The following is a 19,637-nucleotide window of genomic DNA, read 5'->3' on the forward strand; positions in this document are numbered from 1 at the left end:
GACCTTTAAGGGGCCATAACTCTGGAACCCATGAAGGAATCTGGCCAGTTCAAGAAAGGAAGCAAGATCTTGTGGTGATACAAGTTGTGTGCAAGTTTGGTTAAAATCAAATCATAAATGAAGCTGCTATTGTGCAGACAAGGTCAAAATAGCTAATTTTGGCCCTTTCAGGGGCCATAACTCTGGAACCCATTATGGGATCTGGCCGGTTCAAGAAAGGAACCGAGATCTTATGGTGACACAAGTTTTGTGCAAGTTTGATTCAATTCAAATCATAAATGAAGCTGCTATTGTGCAGACAAGGTCAAAATAGCAAATTCTGGATCTTTCAGGGGCCATAACTCTGGAACCCATGATGGAATCTCGCCAGTTCAACAAAGGAACCAAGATCTTATGGTGATACAAGTTGTGTGCAAGTTTGGTTAAAATAAAATCATAAATGAAGCTGCTATTGTGCAGACAAGGTCAAAATAGCTAATTTTGGCCCTTTCAGGGGCCATAACTCTGGAACCCATAATGGGATCTGGCTGGTCCAAGAAAGGAACCAAGATCTTATGGTGACACAAGTTTTGTGTAAGTTTGATTAAATTCAAATCATAAATGAAGCTGATTGTGCAGACAAGGTCAAAATAGCTTATTTTGGCCCCTTCAGGGGCCATAACTTTGGAACCCATAATGGGATCTAGCCAGTTCAAGAAAGGAACCAAAATCTCATGGTGATACAAGTTGTGTGCAAGTTGGGTTAAAATAAAATCATAAATGAAACCACTATCGTGCAGACACGAAATTGTTGACGCACGCACGCACGGACTGACGACGGATGAAGGGTGATCACAAAAGCTCACCTTGACACTATGTGACAGGTGAGCTAAAAAGCTAATTTTGGCCCTTCAGGGGCTATAACTCTGGAACCCATAAAGGGATCTGGCCAGTTCGAGAAAGGAACCAAGATCTTTTGGTGATACAAGTTGTGTGCAAGTTTGGTTAAAATTAAATCATAAATGAAACCACTATCGTGCAGACAAGAAATTGTTGACGCACAAAAATAGCAAATTCTGGCCCTTTAAAGGGCACCCATAATGGTATCTGGCCAAATTTCGAAAGGAACTGAGATATCCTGCCAATACAAGTTTTGTGTAAGTTTGATCAAAATTGCCTGCAAAATGTGGTCTCTATCTTGTTCACCAGAAATTGTGGACGGATGGACAATGAACAAAGGGCGATCACAAAAGCTCACCCTGTCACTATGTGACAGGTGAGCTAAATACACAGCAGAGTTATGGAACCTGTGCACTGTATATCGAATCGTCAGTGTGAACAAAGGTATGAAGTTCCAATCCATTGCTACAATGGCTACTGAGATAGCAATGTGCTGATTATCATTATTCTTGAAGTTGATGAATCATAAATAAATGGTGCATGACAAGATTGCAAGATTGTTGACAAAACTTTTCATCATAGACGAATTCTAATATCTTAAATTTGACCTACCAAAAAGCTAAATTTAGAGTTTTACTGTTGTATAACTGTTTAGTAAGTGAAATTGACACTCACAATTAATGTGCATGTAAAATGATTTCTCTGAAAAAACAAAAAAACCAAAAAAAAAAACCAAAAAAAAACAAAAAAAAAACAAGAGGGCCATGATGGCCCTATATCGCTCACCTGTTATCATTGCACTTGAGGACAAGAAGGTCCTCAGAAAAAATATCTAAATCCAAAAAACAGGAACAACAAAGGGAAGAAATTTAACCAAAAAGAAAAACAAATTCTTACAAGGTACAGATATGTCAAAATACACCTAACAAGAGCACCGCCTTGCGGGTGCTGACGCTCATCTGATTTTTTTTGTATAATAGAAATATTGTCCTACCCATGATTTTCTAAGTCTAAAAAGGGCCATCATTCTTGCAAAAAGCAGGATAGAGTTATGTTTATTGATGTACAATGTCCACTTATGATGGTGAAAAACTGTTGCAAGTTTTAAAGCAATAGCTTTGATAGTTTATGAGAAAAGTTGACTTAAAAATAATACTCAACCAAGAAAATGATTTTCTAAGTACAAAAGGGGCAACAATTATTGCAAAAAGCTGGATGGAGTTAGGTTGCTTGCTGTACAGGGTCAACTTATGATGTTGAACAAGAGTTGCAAGTTTCAAAGCAATAGCTTTGATACTTTAAGAGAAAAAGTTGACCTAAACATAAAACTTAACCAAGAAAACTGATTTTTTCTGAGTCCAAAAGGGGCCATAAATCTTGCAAGAAGCAGGATGGAGTTATGTTTCTTGCTGTACAGGGTCAGCTTATGATGGTGAACAAGTGTTGCAAGTTTTATAGCAATAGCTTTGATAATTTAGGACAAAAGCTGACTAAACATAAAACTTAACCAAGAAAAACTGATTTTCTAAGTCCAAAAGGGGCAATTAATTCTTGCAAAAAGCAAGATGGAGTATGTTTCTTGATGTTCAGGGTCTGCTTAAGATGGTGAACAAGTATTCCAAGTTTCAAAGCAATAGCTTTCATAGTTTAGGAGAAAAGTTGACCTAAACATAAAACTTAACCAAGAAATCTGATATTTTCTAAGCACAAAAGGGGCCATAAATCTTGCAAAAAGCAAGATGGAGTTATGTTTCTTGCTATACAGGGTCAACTTATGATGGTGAACAAGTATTCCAAGTTTCAAAGCAATAGCTTTGATAGTTTAGGAGAAAAGCTGACCTAAACATTAAACTTAACCAGCCGACGCCGACGCCGACAACCGCTCAAGTGATGACAATAACTCATCATTTTTTTTTCAAAAAATCAGATGAGCTAAAAATTGGAGGTACCATCCATGTTGTACCACAGAAAAGTGGTCTCGGTTTTTCCCTATGGCCAATAACAAAAAAGTTACTAAAAATAAGATATTTATAGTAACGTAAAAGTGAAGTAATTAAAAAAAAAATTGTAAGTGAACAAAAGAAGGATCTGCCAAATAAATCTGTTGACATAAATGAAATTTCAGATCAGTATCTGCATTAGATACGGAGATATACCCATTTTAATTTGAAATAAAGGGAGGTAATTTGACATAAAATCAGTTCATAGTTATCTACCATCATTGGCTCAGTCCAACTAATGACAATAATGAAATTTCAAATAAGTCCTGTAAGTACTTACTGATATAAATCCATTTTGATTACAATCAGGGGAGGTCATCAGATATAAAATAACTCTGGAACCTACGAATGGATCTGATTTGTTATGAAATCCAAGATTTATCGTTGTTGAAGACATTTTGGAAGTTTATATCAAATAAAACCATAAATGAAGTCTCTATATGGCTGCAAAAGCCAAAATAGCCCATTTTGGACCTTTAAGGGGCCATAACTCTGGAATCTATCATGGAATCTGACCAGTTAAAGAAAAGAACCAAGATCTTATGGTGATACAAGTTGTGTGCCAGTTTGGTAAAAATCAAAACATAAATGAAGCTGCTATTGTGCAGACAAGGTCAAAATAGCTAATTTTGGCCCTTTCAGGGGCCATAACTCTGGACCCTATAATGGGATCTGGCCAGTTCAATAAAGGAACCGAGATCTTATGGTGATACAAGTTGTGTGCAAGTTTGGTTAAAATAAAATCATAAATGAAACCACTATCGAGCAGACAAGAAATTGTTGACGGACGGATGCCTGAGACGCACGGACGACGGACGAAGGGTGATCACAAAAGCTCACCTTGTCACTATGTGACAGGTGAGCTAAAAAAAAACATACTTGGAACTGTGTTCAAAATACCGCTAGTTTAAATATTTGAGTTACTTAATTGCCTCAAATAAACAAGAGCTGTCCGTAAGACAGCGCGCTCCACTATTCGGGGATTTCACAGTAAAATGAATATATGTCTGAATAAGAGACCTCTACTATAAAAGGAAGATACACCAAGTGGCATAATTCCATCAAATACACAAATTAGAATTATTAGGATTGTTACAACAAATGCAGATGGTGATGGTAAAGATATTTTTTGAGTTTCAAGTCATTATCTCATATAGTACCAAGGTTATGTCCAGAAAATGAAGTTTGTTAAAAAAAAATTAAGTGTAAAAGGGGCATAATTTGGTCAAAAATACAAATCAGAGTTATGGGGATTGTTACCACACATGCAGATGATGGAGATAAAGATACATTTTAAGTTTCAAGTCGTTATCTTATATTGAATTAAAGTAATATCCAGAAAGCAAAGATTGCAAAAAAAAATATAAGTACAAAAGGGGCATAATTCTGTCAAAACTACAATTAGAGTTATGGGGTATGTAACCACACATGCAGATGATGTTTATAAACAGATATTTTTAATTTCAAGTCAATATCTTTTAAAGTACCAGAGATATGTCTATTAATAAAGTTTTTGAAAAAAATTTAACATGAAAATAATTCCAAGTGTAACTCCTTGGTGACCTTAGGTATAATGGGCCCAGCCCCTGCATATACTATGTTTGTATGCTGGACAATGTTTATGAGAACTTACAGTAAGGTATAAGCAAAAGCAACAAAGTTATGACAGAAAAACAAAGGTTGTCGAAAAACTTTTACCTCAAAAATAACCTAAGTATAAGACCTTGGTGACCTTGACCTTGGATAAAATGGGCCCAGTCCCTGTACATACTTTGTTCGCATACTGGACAATGTTTATGTGAAGTTACAGTAAGATATAAGCAATAGTATCAAAGATATGACAGAAAAACAAAGGTTGCCGAAAAACTTTAACCTTAAAAATAACCTGAGTAGAACACCTTGGTGACCTTGAGTATAATGGGCTCAACCCCTATATATATTTTGTTTGCATACTAGACAATGTTTATGTGAAGTTACAGTAAGATATAAGCAACAGTAACAAAGATATGACATAAAAACAAAGGTTGCCGAAAAACTTTAACCTTAAAAATAACCTAAGTATAACAGCTTGGTGACCTTGACCTTGGGTATAATGGGCTCAGCCCCTACACATACATTGTTTGTATACTGGACAATGTTTATGCGAAGTTACAGTAAGATATAAGCAACAGTAACAAAGATATGACAGAAAAACAAAGGTTGCCAAAAAACTTTAACCAAGAAGGGTCATGCCGACACTGACACCGGGGCGAGTAGTATAGCCCCCCTATTCTCCGAATAGTGGAGCTAAAAAGGTTACTAGTTTTTTCCATCTTCTTAGACATAATTCATTATATCCGATTTTCATCATGATTAATCATCATGCAATTTTTGTACTGATTCACTAGACATAGAAATTTTGAGCGATTCCCAACACTATATAGTATATTGAGATACCAGCTCATATACAACAAGAGCTGTCCATAACAGTGCACCCAAATATTGGACAATTTCTAAGTTGAACACTTAGGGCCTTAAATTTCAGTAAGGGCAGGCAAGGTTTACGTAACACAATTTATTACAACTTACGTAAAATTTAGTATGGCAATGATAACAACTTGCATGTAAAACTTCCTCCAAATTTTCTAGGTCAAATAAAAGACATTTTTTCAGCTTGGTACATGAATTGAGAAAGATACCTTGTGTGAAGTTTCAGTCCAATATAGCTAGGCCAAGTACTGAAATACAGCTGGACCAGAAGTTGCATGTAAAAAATTTACCACATTTTTTAAGTCTAAAAAGGGCCAGAGTTTCAACCAAGAGTTATCTAACTTTATTATGTATGTATAACTGATGAGTAGAATGCCTTGTTTCAATCCAAGGTATGTAGTTGTTACTTAAAGATAGCGCATCCGCACAGTCTGGTCAGGATCCGTGCTGTTCGCTGAAGGTTTCTCTAATTACAACAGGCTTTGAAAGCGAACAGCATGGATCCTGACCAGACTGTGCAGATGCACAGGCTGGTCTGGATTCATGCTGGTCGCAAATGCACTATGTTGGTTTTCTCATGGTGCGGCTCATTTGTAACTGATATACAGACTGATTAGTGCAAAACCTTAATGACATGAAAAAATTCCATAATTTATATTAAATTCAATTAAAGAGTTATCCAACTTGGTTACTTCTATAGCTCTGATGACTGAGGGCATTGTGTGAAGTTTCAATCTAATGTATATAGCTGTAACTAAGATACAACTAGATAGTTAGTTGAATGCAAAACTGCTAAATTTCTAAAATGGACTGGTCTATCATTCAATTTGAGCAATACCATTTATTATTTTAAGGAGTGTTCACTGAAAATTTACTGACTGAATAGCAAACAGAGCAGGCCATGATCAGCCTGCACGGATGTGCAGGCTGATCTTGGTCTGCACTGGTCGCAAAGGCAAAATCACTTGCCGACAGCAGGCTAAAGGTCAATTAAATTTTGTTTAAATATAAGTTTGACTTAACTTACCCAAACTAACTTAAAATCATCCAATTACCTTTTCTTAGAAGCGAGCATATGTTTATTTCTAACACTGCAGTTATTACTGAATATTAATGCATGAAAGTCAAACTACAATTATGATGTCACAGCTAAAAATATCTTGTTTAAAATGATCTACCTATCATGATATCAGTTATTTTTGTTTGGGACTCATTTTCATGGATTCAATGGTAGCATCAATTGTGGAATTAACGCTTAACCTGCTAAATTTCTAAAATGGACTGGTCCATCATTCAATTTGGGCAATACCATTTATTATTCAAAGGGGTTTTCATTGAAAATTTACTGACTGAAGAGCGAACAGTGCAGACCATGATCAGCCTGCACTGGTCGCAAAGGCAGAATCACTTGCCGCCTATCTCTCTAACAGAAGTTACAATCTCTAGACTAAATAATATATGAATTTAAGAACTTCTTCAATAGTATTAAAGAAAATATGGTGGCATGTTAAACAAGTTTATGTATTTTTGACACCTATTAATTTAGCTTTTTTCTTAGTATCAGCTTATAATACATTGTACAAGAGAAAGAACTGACTTAAATTTAAAACAATTGTTTTCATTAAGACACTGTATCAAATTATTAAATATTGTTTTCCTTCATTGTTTCTTGTTCAATGTCCAAGGCCGTTCTTCTAGTCTCTGTTTTGTTAATGATGACATCGCCTTTTTTGGCGGTACCAATGACTGGGACAAACCTACACGCTTTTTTCTCTTGTCACCAGCATTAAATTTATCATCATCTTCAACATCAGCAGTATTCATATACTTCTGCTGTTGCACATAATGGACACGTTGTTGATGTGTTGACACATGTTTCGGTCCGGAGTGCAAAGTATTAACTGTTCCCATAAATCCTTGCTGCTGTGGGGGAGGTGGCAAACGGAGATATTTTGGAATTTTGGATTTTTCTGTTTCTGGTAACTTCTCTGGATTATCCTGTACAATTTCATCTTGTTTGTATCGTAAGGATAAATTTGCATCTAAATCATGGGAAAATTTGCAATTCTTTCCGAAACGACATCGCCCTTGTTTGAAAGCTTTACAGATTTTCGCTTTCTTTCCAGTAAGTAACTGGGCTTCAGTCATTTTAACGTGTTTTTCAAGAATAGATTGTTTTGCCATTTCTGCTGTTTCAAATGGATTAGCAAACACAGAACCAGGTCCTTCTGCCAATTTACTATTGACTGAACTAGAATCACTACCAAGGTCTGGTGCTGGCAGCTTTTCAGTCAAAGGATTTGGTAACTTTTCTTTTTTAGTTTCGGAAGCAGCGTGTTCATCTTCTTCATTTTCAGAACTGTCAGTGTTGTCATTGGAGATCAAGTAATTCTGTGTACGAGAGCTTGCCAAGTCTTCGCACTGCCTGAAAAAAAGACGGTAACAAGCTCAATGATCGTTAAACTATTCTTAGAGATATTTCATGGTAAGTTAATAATAAACCATGAAAATCAGAACATGGTGGTAACTCAGAAAATCAACTGAGTACCAGGTACAAAAGTTAGGGGGTGTAACATGAGTTTTTGATCCATCCCACAAGGTTTCAAAGCAATATATATATACTGGACAAAAGAAGTTCTGCAACAAAACATGTTTTATGCTGTAACTTATTTATTACTTAACATACAAGTATAATTCATATACCAAATAAAAGTACAAGTCAATCTTAACAAAATACTGAAAACAGAATGAAAACTGAATTACCGGTTTCAGTAAATTTCATGTATAAAGTCACATAGGGTACCTGATCAAAAGTTGCAAAATTGCTGAGTGAATTTAAATAGTACGTGTATATGGCAAGCCAATTGTCCAATAATTACGTGAACCCTGGTTCACGTTCGAAAAACTAGGATTAACGATCGATAAACTAGGTTTTTCCAACGTAAAACTAGGTTTTTCAATACTAACCTGTATTTTCGAGCGAAAACATAAGATACCGGGCGTAAACCATAGTTTACGTTCGATAAACTAGGTTTCTCGATTGAACTATGAATTTCGGTCGTTATCCTAAGTTTATGAGCGTGAACCTATATTTACCAGCGTCAACCTAGGTTCACCTGGGTGAACCATGATTTATGAACGTGAACCTATGTAAACGACCGTAAACTTGGGTTTATGACCGTGAACATGGGTTTACGACGGTAAATATAGGTTCACGCTCATGAACATAGGATAACGACCGAAATTCATAGTTCTATCAAAAATCCTAGTTTATCCAACGTAAACCGGAGTTCACGTTCGTAAACTATGGTTTACACTTGTAAACCCAAGTTCACGGTCGTAAACATAGGTTCTCGCTGGTAAACATAGGTTCACGTCCGTAAACTATGGTTCACAGCAAGCCAATTATCCAATAATTACGTTATTGGTCGAAAAACTAGGATTATCAAATATTAACCTATATTTACGAGCAAAAACACAGGATAACGGTCGTAAACCATAGTTTACGTTCTTGAACCCGTATTTACATTCGATAAACTACAGTGTTCGAAATTCACGGTAGTCCAACAGCCCGTGGCTACCAAATTTCAGCTCGGGCTACTGATTTTCCACAGGTACAAGCCCGGCTGGGCTACCGAATTTTCCTCATTTGTTTAAAAAAAACATGCTAATTAAACGAGTACTGCATCGTGATTTTCCAGACTGAGAAACGCTTATGGAATTATTAGTTTTTGCACTCTTGCATGTTGACAATCAAACACAGTGTCAAAGACGTAACCGCAGCTGTAACTGGCTGAATACAATCACTTGTAGCGTAACGGATAATTTAATTAGCTTTCACACTTCTCGCGAAAATCTCACAAGTACCTGCAGTAGGTGGAGCTTAAATTATGCTATCAGCGTGTGTGTAATGTGTATTCAGCACTCGGTATTACATCTTACAAATTGTCAACAGTCCGAGTTGCAGTAATTGGCGAGTGCGGATCCTAAAAAATCGGGCATAACAGTTTAGATTTCGTTTTGGCAAGGAGTGTCATGTCCAATGCTTTTGGACTCTGACGATGCTGATCTGGACTGGAGTATTTCGAGTTAAAATTTTTCAAAAACATGGCAAACATGTACTGTATGTCTTTTTTATTACTTCAAACATGCAGATGTCTGTAAAACAAAATGTTATATGGTGCAAAAATTATGTATTTTAAGGTGTTAAAGTTCGGGCTAGTGAAATTGGTGTTGGGCTTGGAAATTTTTTAATCTGGTAGCCCGAATAGGCTATTGGATTCAAATCTGAATTTCGTTCACTGAAACTAGGTTTCTCGACTGAACAATAAATTTCGGTCGTTATCCTAAGTTTACGAGCATGAACCATAGTTTACGAACGTGAACCTAGGTTTACGACCTATGAATCAAGAGTTTTGTTCGAGAAATCTAGTTTCACGCTCGTAAACATAGATTCACGCCCGTAAACCTAAGTTCATGCATGTAAATATAGGTTCATGTCCGTAAACTGTGGTTTACGGTCACGGCTGTAAAGCTTGGTTCATGCTCGTAAACCTATGTTCAAAGTCGTAAACATAGGTTCACGACCGTTAGGTTTACGGTCAAAACTGACAGTTGATTTGATAATCCTAGTATATCAAACGTAAACCATGGTTTACGTTCGATAAACTAGGTTTCCCGATTGAACTATTTATTTCGGTCGTTATCCTATGTTTACGACCGTAAACTTGGGTTTACGAACGTGAGTCTTAATTTACGAGCATGAACTATGTTTACAACATTATCCTATGTTTTCGCTTGAAAAAATAGGTTAGTATTCGAAAAACCTGGTTTTACGTTCGAAAAACCTAGTTTATCGAATGTAAACCTAAGTTCATGCTCGTATACCCAAGTTCATGTTCGAAAATATTGGTTCACATCCATAAACTATGGTTCACGGTCGTAAACATAGGTTCATTGCCGTAAACCCATCTTCACGCCCAAAATTCATTGCTGATTCTATAATCCTAATATATCAACCGTAAACCATGGTTTAAGTTTGATAAATTAGGTTTCTCAGTTGAACTATGAGTTTCGGTCGTTATCCTATGTTTAGGATCGTTATCCTATGTTTACGCTCGTAAACCCGGTTCACCCTTGTAAACCATAGTTTAAGAACGTGAACTATGGTTCACGGCGTTATCCTGTTTTCGCTTGAAAATATAGGTTAGTATTCGAAAAACGTAGTTTTACATTCGAAAAACTAGTTTATCGATCGTTAATCCAATTTTTCGACCGTGAACTAGGGTTCACATAATTATTGGACTATTGGCTTGCCATACGTGTATCCACCATTTTGCGCATTGCATTCAAGCAGACGACTTCTCACTGAAAACACAAGCCGGTGGATTTTCTGGTGATATTGCATTTTTTTCAGGTCGACAATGCCAGACCACATTGTGCCAGAACCATTGCTGTAAATAAAAGAATTACAAGACAGACAAGACTTGCCGACTTGCCCAACATTCTGCAACAGGAGTGGGCTCTCATTCCACAACGCAAAATCCACCGGCTTGTGTTTTCAGTGAGGAGTCGTCTGCTTGAATGCAATGTGCAAAATGGTGGATACATGCGCTATTGAAATTCACTCAGCAATTTTGCAACTTTTGATCAGGTACCCTATGTGACTTTGAATATGAAATTTGCCAGAACCTGTAATTCAATTTTCATTCTGTTTCCAGTATTTTGTTAAGACTGACTTGTACTTTTATTTGATGTATGAATTATACTTGTATGTTAAGTAATAAATAAGTTACAGCATAAAACAGGTTTTGTTGCAGAACTTTTTTTGTCCAGTATATAATGGTTTTTGAGAAATTGTCATTTTGTATATTTTCAAAGGCATCAAAAAAAATCCTAATTTCTTCAAGGTCAAGGCCACTAGGGGGCCAGGACTCACCATGGGGGTTAACAATGGGTTTTTGAACCATCCAACAAGGTTTCAATGCAAAATAAGTAACAGTTTTTGAGAAATTGTCATTTTTGTTAATTTTCAAAGGCATCAAAATTTGAACAAGGTGCCATCGCTCGTAATCGTATGCAACTGCTGGACAATATGTAAGAAAACTTAGAAAAGAGTTATAGTTCAGATTTTCTAAGTATAAAAAGGGCCGTAATTCTGATAAAATGCATATTTGAGTTATGGTTCTTGGCCTACATAGTCCCCTAATGATGATACAAGTCTGAAAAGTTTCAAAGCTGTAGCTCTTATAGATTTTGAGAAAAGATGAACCTAAACAAAAATTTTAACCAACGCCGACGCTGATGATCAAGTGACGATAATACCTCGTAGATTAAAAAAAAAATCAGACGTGCTGAAAATGCTAATTTCTTCAAGGTTAAGGTCACTAGGGGGCAAGGACTCACCATGGGGGTATAAAATGAGTTTTTGAAGCATCCTACAAGGTTTCAAAGCAATTTGTGAGAAGTTGTCATTTTTGCGCATTTCAAAGGCTTAAAAAGAAATCTAAACAAGAGCCGTCACTATTAGTGACAAATGCCCCTGAGCATTTATGCCAAGTAATTTTAAAATCCCTTCATCGATGGCAGAGTTATGGACTGGACAAGAAACAGACCATGTTATCCTTTAACCTGTAAGTGTGACCTTGACCTTAGAGCTATTGGTCTGGATCTTGTGCATGCCATGTCATCTCATTATGGGGAACATTTATGGCAAGTGATTTCAAAATCCCTTGACGAATGGCAGGAGTTATGATCTGGACACAAAACAGACTCTGTTAACCTTTGACTTCTAAGTCTGACCTTGACCTTGGAGCTAGGGGTCTGGGTCTTGCACATGACACATCGTCTCATTATGGTAAACATTTACACCAAGTTATTTCAAAATCCCTTCAAGGATGGCAGGGTTATGGACCGGACATGAAACAGGCCCTGTAAACCTTTGACTTCTAAGTGTGACCTTCACCTTGGAGCTAGGGGTCTGGGTCTTGCGCATGACAGGTCATCTTATTATAGTGAATATTTATGTCAAATTGTTTTAAAATACCTTATAAGGTATAAGAATTCAAAATTCAAACACATTTACAGCAGGAACTGCTATTTTCAAAAAAGATGCTGTTAATAATCCGACTCTGAAACTCCCTACCAACTTATGTCAAATCTAGCCCTAGTCTCAGTATCTTTAGAGAGAGGCTGGCAGTGGTCAATATGTAACTGCATTGTTTCTGTCCTATTTTAACTGTAGCATACTGTCTTTTTTATAGGGATGGGAACGAATACTGAAATCAATATTCGAATATTCGGTTTACCATATTCGAATATTTGGTTTGTTTTAATGGAAGCTTTAAATTCTTATTAAGTGATTGGCATATACACAATGTATTCATTTGTTAAAAGCGTGAATCATCGTACGTAATAAGGCCTAAAATTATTTGTTTCGGGTAACCCGACCCTACCTAGCTAAACCCGCCGACCCTAGCGTTTTATTTCACGATTCTGTCAGTATAATCATGAACATATTTAAATAATTCAGTGTTTTAGCTTCAAAATGATACGAAAAAAATCAAATCGATTATAATTTAGACCGTCGTAACTTTATCTTAAAATAGCAGGTTGTCTTATTTAAGCCGCGCTGTTGTATTACCGCTGCCATTTTGAACATTTTCAGTCGGCGTGTAAAAAGCAAGTAAGGCAGACTTAAACCTCCTTCAAACATGATCTTATGCATGAATCGTATGTTACTTCTTGATTTTATTACAAACTACTTTAAAATTAATTTCGAATACGGCCGATTGCGGACGAAACCCGATTCTGCAGACGGTCTGAAATGTCGTACAAAATATTGTAAAAAGATCGACAATATCTACAAGTTTGGTATTGTTTTCGAAAACAAATAAATTCTAAAACTTGTTACATAAAACAGGCGCCAATAAAAATGAACAAAAGATAAAACAGGTATCACATTTACGCCTTGTGCAAACTGTTAATCCGTAACGATGACCCCAGCTATGCATTGCAATTTTCTTGTTAATTGGACATCTTCTGACATGCATCTGACACATTTACGCCTGTTACAAACTATTAATCCGTGACGGTGGCCCCCGCCAATTATGCATTGCTATTTTCTTGTTAATTGGACATCTTTTGATATGCTATAAACAAACACGACAGAACAAACAGTTTTATTCTGTAGAATTAGCATGCTTATATTGCCCAAAATCAATGATACTTATTTTGAAAAAAAATATATACAATCATTTATGAATATTCGAATTTGATTTTCATATTCGAATATTCGACCGATTTTCGAATATTCGGATATTCGTTCCCATCCCTACTTTTTTAGCTTTTATTCTCTTAACATTAAAAAAGAAATTTTGTAACATATTATTTCTTTAACAACTGTTTCTCTGACAGCGCCGTCCAGTGACAGTCAGAAATCGACGGTTGGGTGAAAGATGTAGATGTAGATAAACATGCAAAATCTAAAGGAAATAATCTTCAGTTATTTATGTCTTTATAAGCTGAGAGTGATTTGAAATGTAATCTAATCAACCAACGCAAGACTACTTAAAATACACTACAAGCTTAAAAGGTACACATATTTTCATTTAAAAAAGACCCAGGCTATAGGTAAATTATCACCATTTAATAATGGAAACTACAAGGAAGTGCCATATGGAGGGTTCAACGCAATAAGGGCGTATCTACATATAATAATTATATGTAGATACACCCTTATTGCGTTGAACCCTCGATATATCAAACCGGAAAACATATGACAAACGGACCTAAGAAACAACATTGTTTATACAGCACCACGCTGTACGGTTTCGAGAACTACATGAACAAAAATTTTCGATATGGGGTGGGACACCCCTCCCCGTGCCCAATGATGTAAAAGTGGCACAATTTTTTTTCAGCAGTGTGGGCCCTGAAATGCAGATACAGTTAAGTTTTAAGAGGGATGGCAACCATAAAGTATCACATCATACAATAAGCCATCCTGGTAAACTGAACATGTAAGGCTAACTCGGTACTCGCTTTCTGTAAAGACGGATGAACTATGCAGTAAGGCAGTGGCTAGAGAACCGGAATTGGTTCTCTAGACAGCGAACTTATTCGTCAGGAATCGGTTCTCTAGCCAAAATACCGTGCATAGGCTAGGGAACTGGAATTTTATTTCTATGCATAAAACTGCCGAAATTTACTTTGTTTCTTTTGGTAAGTAGTATGCACTTCATTATCCTAATTAGTTTTATCATGCCCTTGCATTAATCAGCGTTTACTGTGTCTACATAAGTGTACTCGCCGCATACCGTCTGCCATATTGGAAAAGTTACTACAAACACTTCAGCACCCAACATGCCCATGATCTCCGTTACAGAAGAGGGTGTTGATAAACTCCTGCAGGGGCTCTCTCCAAACAAAGCCTCTGGCCCAGATGAACTCTCACCAAGAGTTCTAAAAGAGCTACACCACGAGATAGCGCCCATCCTTACAATTATATTTAGGTCATCCCTGGAAACTGGCTGTGTCCCGCCAGATTGGAGAAGTGCAGTTGTCGCCCCTGTTTATAAGAAAGGCCCGAAATCCAAGGCCAGTAACTACAGGCCAATATCTCTCACCTGCATAGCTTCCAAATTATTGGAACACATTCTAGTCTCCAACATCATGACACATTTTGACAATAATGACCTCTTAAGCCAGTACCAGCATGGCTTCAGATCTAAGCATAGCTGTGAATCACAACTGATCAGCTTTACACAAGAAGTTTACGACAACCTTGAGCAAGGTCAACAAACAGATGTAATAGTAATGGATTTTAGTAAAGCATTCGACAAGGTTGATCACAATAAATTGATATTTAAACTTAATGAGCTGGGTGTCCACCCTCTGGTATCACAGTGGATAAAGTCATTTCTGAAGGGTCGAACCCAAAGAGTAGTTGTAGACGGCTGCACTTCTGACACCTTGCCTGTCCTGTCCGGTGTCCCTCAGGGATCCGTCCTAGGGCCCTGTCTCTTTCTGGCTTACATTAATGACCTACCAGATGCTATTAGAAGTAAGGCAAGACTGTTTGCAGATGATACCATAGTATACCTTACAGTCAAGTCCTCATCTGATGCCCAAACACTACAAAAAGATTTGTACGCCCTTGAAAAGTGGGAACAGGAGTGGTCAATGGAATTCAATCCAGACAAGTGTGAGGTGCTGAGAATTACTCGCAAACGAAACCCTGTCATGTTTCCTTACACCCTGCATGACAAGGAACTGAAATCTACCGATACCGCTAAATACTTAGGTGTACACTAACTAAAGACTTAAACTGGTCTGAACATATAATACTATTTCCTCTAAAGCAAACAACTCTCTTAAATTCATCAAAAGAAATGTTCAGACAACAAACAAAAAGGTCAAAGAGAAAGCCTATAACACCTATGTCCGTCCACAACTTGAGTATTGCTCATCCATCTGGCACCCCTGGCAAAAGTCCCTCTCATACAAAGTCGAAAAAGTGCAAAGATCAGCTGCACGGTTTATCTTTAACGACTATAACTATACAAGCAGTGTAACCCAGATGATTAACACCCTAAACTGGCAAACTTTAGAACAACGGCGCATACAATCTTCTCTCATCTATTTTTACAAAATCCGAACAAATCATGTATGCGTCGACCATAACCATCTAACTCCGACCAGAAACCTGAACTACCTAATTCCACAGTCCCGTACTCAATACCACATGAATTCCTTCTTCCCCCGTACAATCAGACTATGGAATGGCCTTCCCCAATATGTACAGTCCAGCCCCAGCCTCAACATATTTGCTGAGCGGCTGGTCACTGTACATCTGCAGTAACTTCCTTCACTATGTTTTTTAACTTAGCACCTGTAGTAATTTTTATTCTTTGCACCTAATGAGTTTTCTCATTTTTAACACTGCCCAGACAAGCGCCTTCCAGTCATAATCGTTAATGATTGTTGGAAGTATCATGTAGATGTAGATGTAGATGATATAAACTAGATCACTTTAAATACTGGTTTGTAACACCTCAGCATTTCATGTGCATTAGTTTTTTTTATTTGATTAAAGTTTGCAAGTGATTAGCAAATTGAAACAAGAGGACCATGATGGTCCTGAATCGCTCACCTGTCCCAACATGACCCAGTTTTGAACTGAGTATGACGTCGTTTTTTTTCTATTATTTGACATAGTGACCTAGTTTTTAAGCTCATGTGACCCAGTTTTGAATCTGACCTAGATATCATCAAGATGAACATTCAGACCAACTTTCATACAGATCCCATGAAAAATATGGCCTCTAGAGAGGTCACAACGTTTTTTCATTATTTGACCTACTGACCTAGTTATTGATGGCACGTGACCCAGTTTCAAACTTGACCTAGATATCATCAAGATGAACATTCTGACCAATTTTCATGAAGATCCACTCAAAAGTATGGCCTCTAGAGAGGTCACAAGCTTTTTCTATTTTTAGACCTAATGACCTAGTTTTTGACCGCAGCTGACCCAGTTTCGAAATTGATCTAGATATCATCAAGATGAACATTCAGACCAACTTTCATACAGATCCCATGAAAAATATGGCCTCTAGAGAGGTCACAATGTTTTTTCATTATTTGACCTACTGACCTAGTTATTGATGGCATGTGACCCAGTTTCGAACCTGACCTAGACATCATCAAGATGAACATTCTGACCAATTTTCATGAAGATCCATTCAAAAGTATGGCCTCTAGAGAAGTCACAAGGTTTTTCTATTATTTGACCTACTGACCTAGTTTTTGAAGGCACGTGACCCAGTTTCGAACTTGACCTAGATATCATCAAGATGAACATTCTGACCAATTTTCATGAAGATCATGTGAAAAATATGGCCTCTAGAGAGGTCACAAGGTTTTTTCTATTTTTAGACCTACTGACCTAGTTTTTGACCGCACGTGACCCAGTTTCGAACTTGACCTAGATATCATCAAGATGAACATTCTGACCAACTTTCATAAAGATCCCATGAAAAATATGGCTTCTAGAGAGGTCACAAGGTTTTTTTATTATTTGACCTACTGACCTAGTTATTGATGGCACGTGACCCAGTTTCAAACTTGACCTAGATATCATCAAGGTGAACATTCTGACCAATTTTCATGAAGATCCATTCAAAAGTATGACCTCTACAGAGGTCACAAGGTTTTTCTATTTTTAGACCTAATGACCTAGTTTTTGCCCGCAGCTGACCCAGTTTCGAACTTGACCTAGATATCATCAAGATGAATATTCAGACCAACTTTCATACAGATCCCATGAAAATTATGGCCTCTAGAGAGGTCACAAGGTTTTTCTATTATTTGACCTACTGACCTAGTTTTTGAAGGCACGTGACCCAGTTTCGAACTTGACCTAGATATCATCAAGATGAACATTCTGACCAATTTTCATGAAGATCATGTGAAAAATATGGCCTCTAGAGAGGTCACAAGGTTTTTCTATTTTTAGACCTACTGACCTAGTTTTTGACCGCACGTGACCCAGTTTCGAACTTGACCTAGATATCATCAAGATGAACATTCTGACCAACTTTCATAAAGATCCCATGAAAAATGTGACCTCTAGAGAGGTCACAAGCAAAAGTTTACGCACGGACGGACGACGGACGCTGCACGATCACAAAAGCTCACACTGTCACTTTGTGACATGTGAGCTAAAAACAACAACATGTGTTCAATACTAATTAACAGAAATTACTTTATTTGTTTTCATTGTGTCTTTTATTGTAAGTTTATTCCAGCTTCCTCTGATGCCGACAGTTTCCGCATTTTATCATTCCAATATGGCGGACAGTATGTGACTGGTACATTTTTGGAGAAACAATAAATGCAGATAAATGCAAGGGCATGCTTGCTGAAATGGTAAAATTAATTAAAATAATAACATGCATGATACTTGCCAGAAGAAACAATGTGAATTTCGGCAGCTATATGCATAGAAATAAAATTCCGGTTCCCTAGCCTATGCACAGTACTTTGGCTAGAGAACCGATTCCGGACGAATAAGTTCGCTGTCTAGGGAACCGATTCTGGTTCTCTAGCCACTGCCATACAGTAAACAGGTCTAGGAAAGTGGAATATTTACAGATTATCTGTAAATTTACAGATAATCTATAGATTTACAGAATTTTCAATCTGTAAATTTACAGATTGTGTGTATGAAAACTGATGAAATTACATTTATCCTCAAAACCGCAGCTTGGAATTAATTGGTTTATTTACAGCATGCATAAATTAAGGTCATTTATGAGTTTCAGTCATTTTTGTTGACTTTGAGTTTTTGGCATTTTCAGAAAAATCAAAGTCAACAGAAATGACTGAAAGTTACAACTGACCTTTATTTATACATACCATAAGTAAATCAATTAATTTCAAGCTGCGATTTTGTGTCTAAATATAATTTTAGCAGTTTTCAAACACTTGATCTGTAAATTTACAGATTGAAAAATCTGTAAATTTATAGATTATCTGTAAATTTACAGATAATCTGTAAATACTCCACTTTCCTAGACCTGGTAAAATGTGCGAGGTTTATAACATAACAGAGGTGCATGAACAATGGACTGTTCCAACGCTTGATGTGCGGTGCACGTTCCCCCCTCATTTAAATACCCGTTATAAGGACAAAAGTCCTTGTCCAAAGTCTAATACTGACGATCCTGCAAATATATCCGAGTAATTTACGTGTCCGAAATAACTTCAACTCTAAAGCAACAATAGTAGTTTTTTTCGCAATTTTACTCTGTGCGACTTGGTAAAATAAAGAATACTTTGTTAAAGTGAATGATTATTATACAAAGATGTTATAACTCCAACTGACACTTTAGTCTCTTGAGAATCGGTCTCAGGATTGCCATCTGAATCACTGTCAGTACCATAATCAGCCACCAACGAAGACATTTTCTGAGAATCAATGATGCGGAAAAATTGTAACGGAGTATCTGATTGGCGAACTTAGCCGGCAACCACTTGCTACACGTTTTAATGTTTGTTGTAGAAACTAAACAAAATTACTAAATTAAAACTTTGAAATAATACAGGAAAACACTTTAATTTTATTTTTCGAGTGTTTCAGGGCCTTAGTTCAAAAATTAGAACATTTATTTGTCAAATTTACTGATCATTCTCCGATCAGCTGACGGAAGTAGGCGGCGCGAAAATGACATCATCAGATTCGAAAGGATTTTCAGTAATTTAACTTATCTATATTTTAATTGTTTG

The 19,637-nt window shown here is 36.8% G+C and overlaps 1 protein-coding gene across 1 annotated transcript; it reads right to left on the reverse strand.

The window, feature by feature from the left end:
• Positions 1 to 5,414: 5,414 nt before the first annotated feature.
• Positions 5,415 to 19,535, reverse strand: LOC123534781 (uncharacterized). Its single transcript, XM_045317204.2, has 2 exons — positions 19,237 to 19,535; positions 5,415 to 7,773 (listed from the first exon to the last, which is right to left on the reverse strand). Exons 1-2 carry the CDS (start codon positions 19,314 to 19,316, stop codon positions 7,008 to 7,010), a joined length of 846 nt encoding a protein of 281 aa, XP_045173139.1. The 5' UTR covers positions 19,317 to 19,535; the 3' UTR covers positions 5,415 to 7,007.
• Between the last annotated feature and the right edge of the window lie 102 nt (positions 19,536 to 19,637).

This window comes from Mercenaria mercenaria, chromosome 12, assembly GCF_021730395.1.
Source record: "Mercenaria mercenaria strain notata chromosome 12, MADL_Memer_1, whole genome shotgun sequence".
NCBI lineage: Eukaryota > Metazoa > Mollusca > Bivalvia > Venerida > Veneridae > Mercenaria > Mercenaria mercenaria.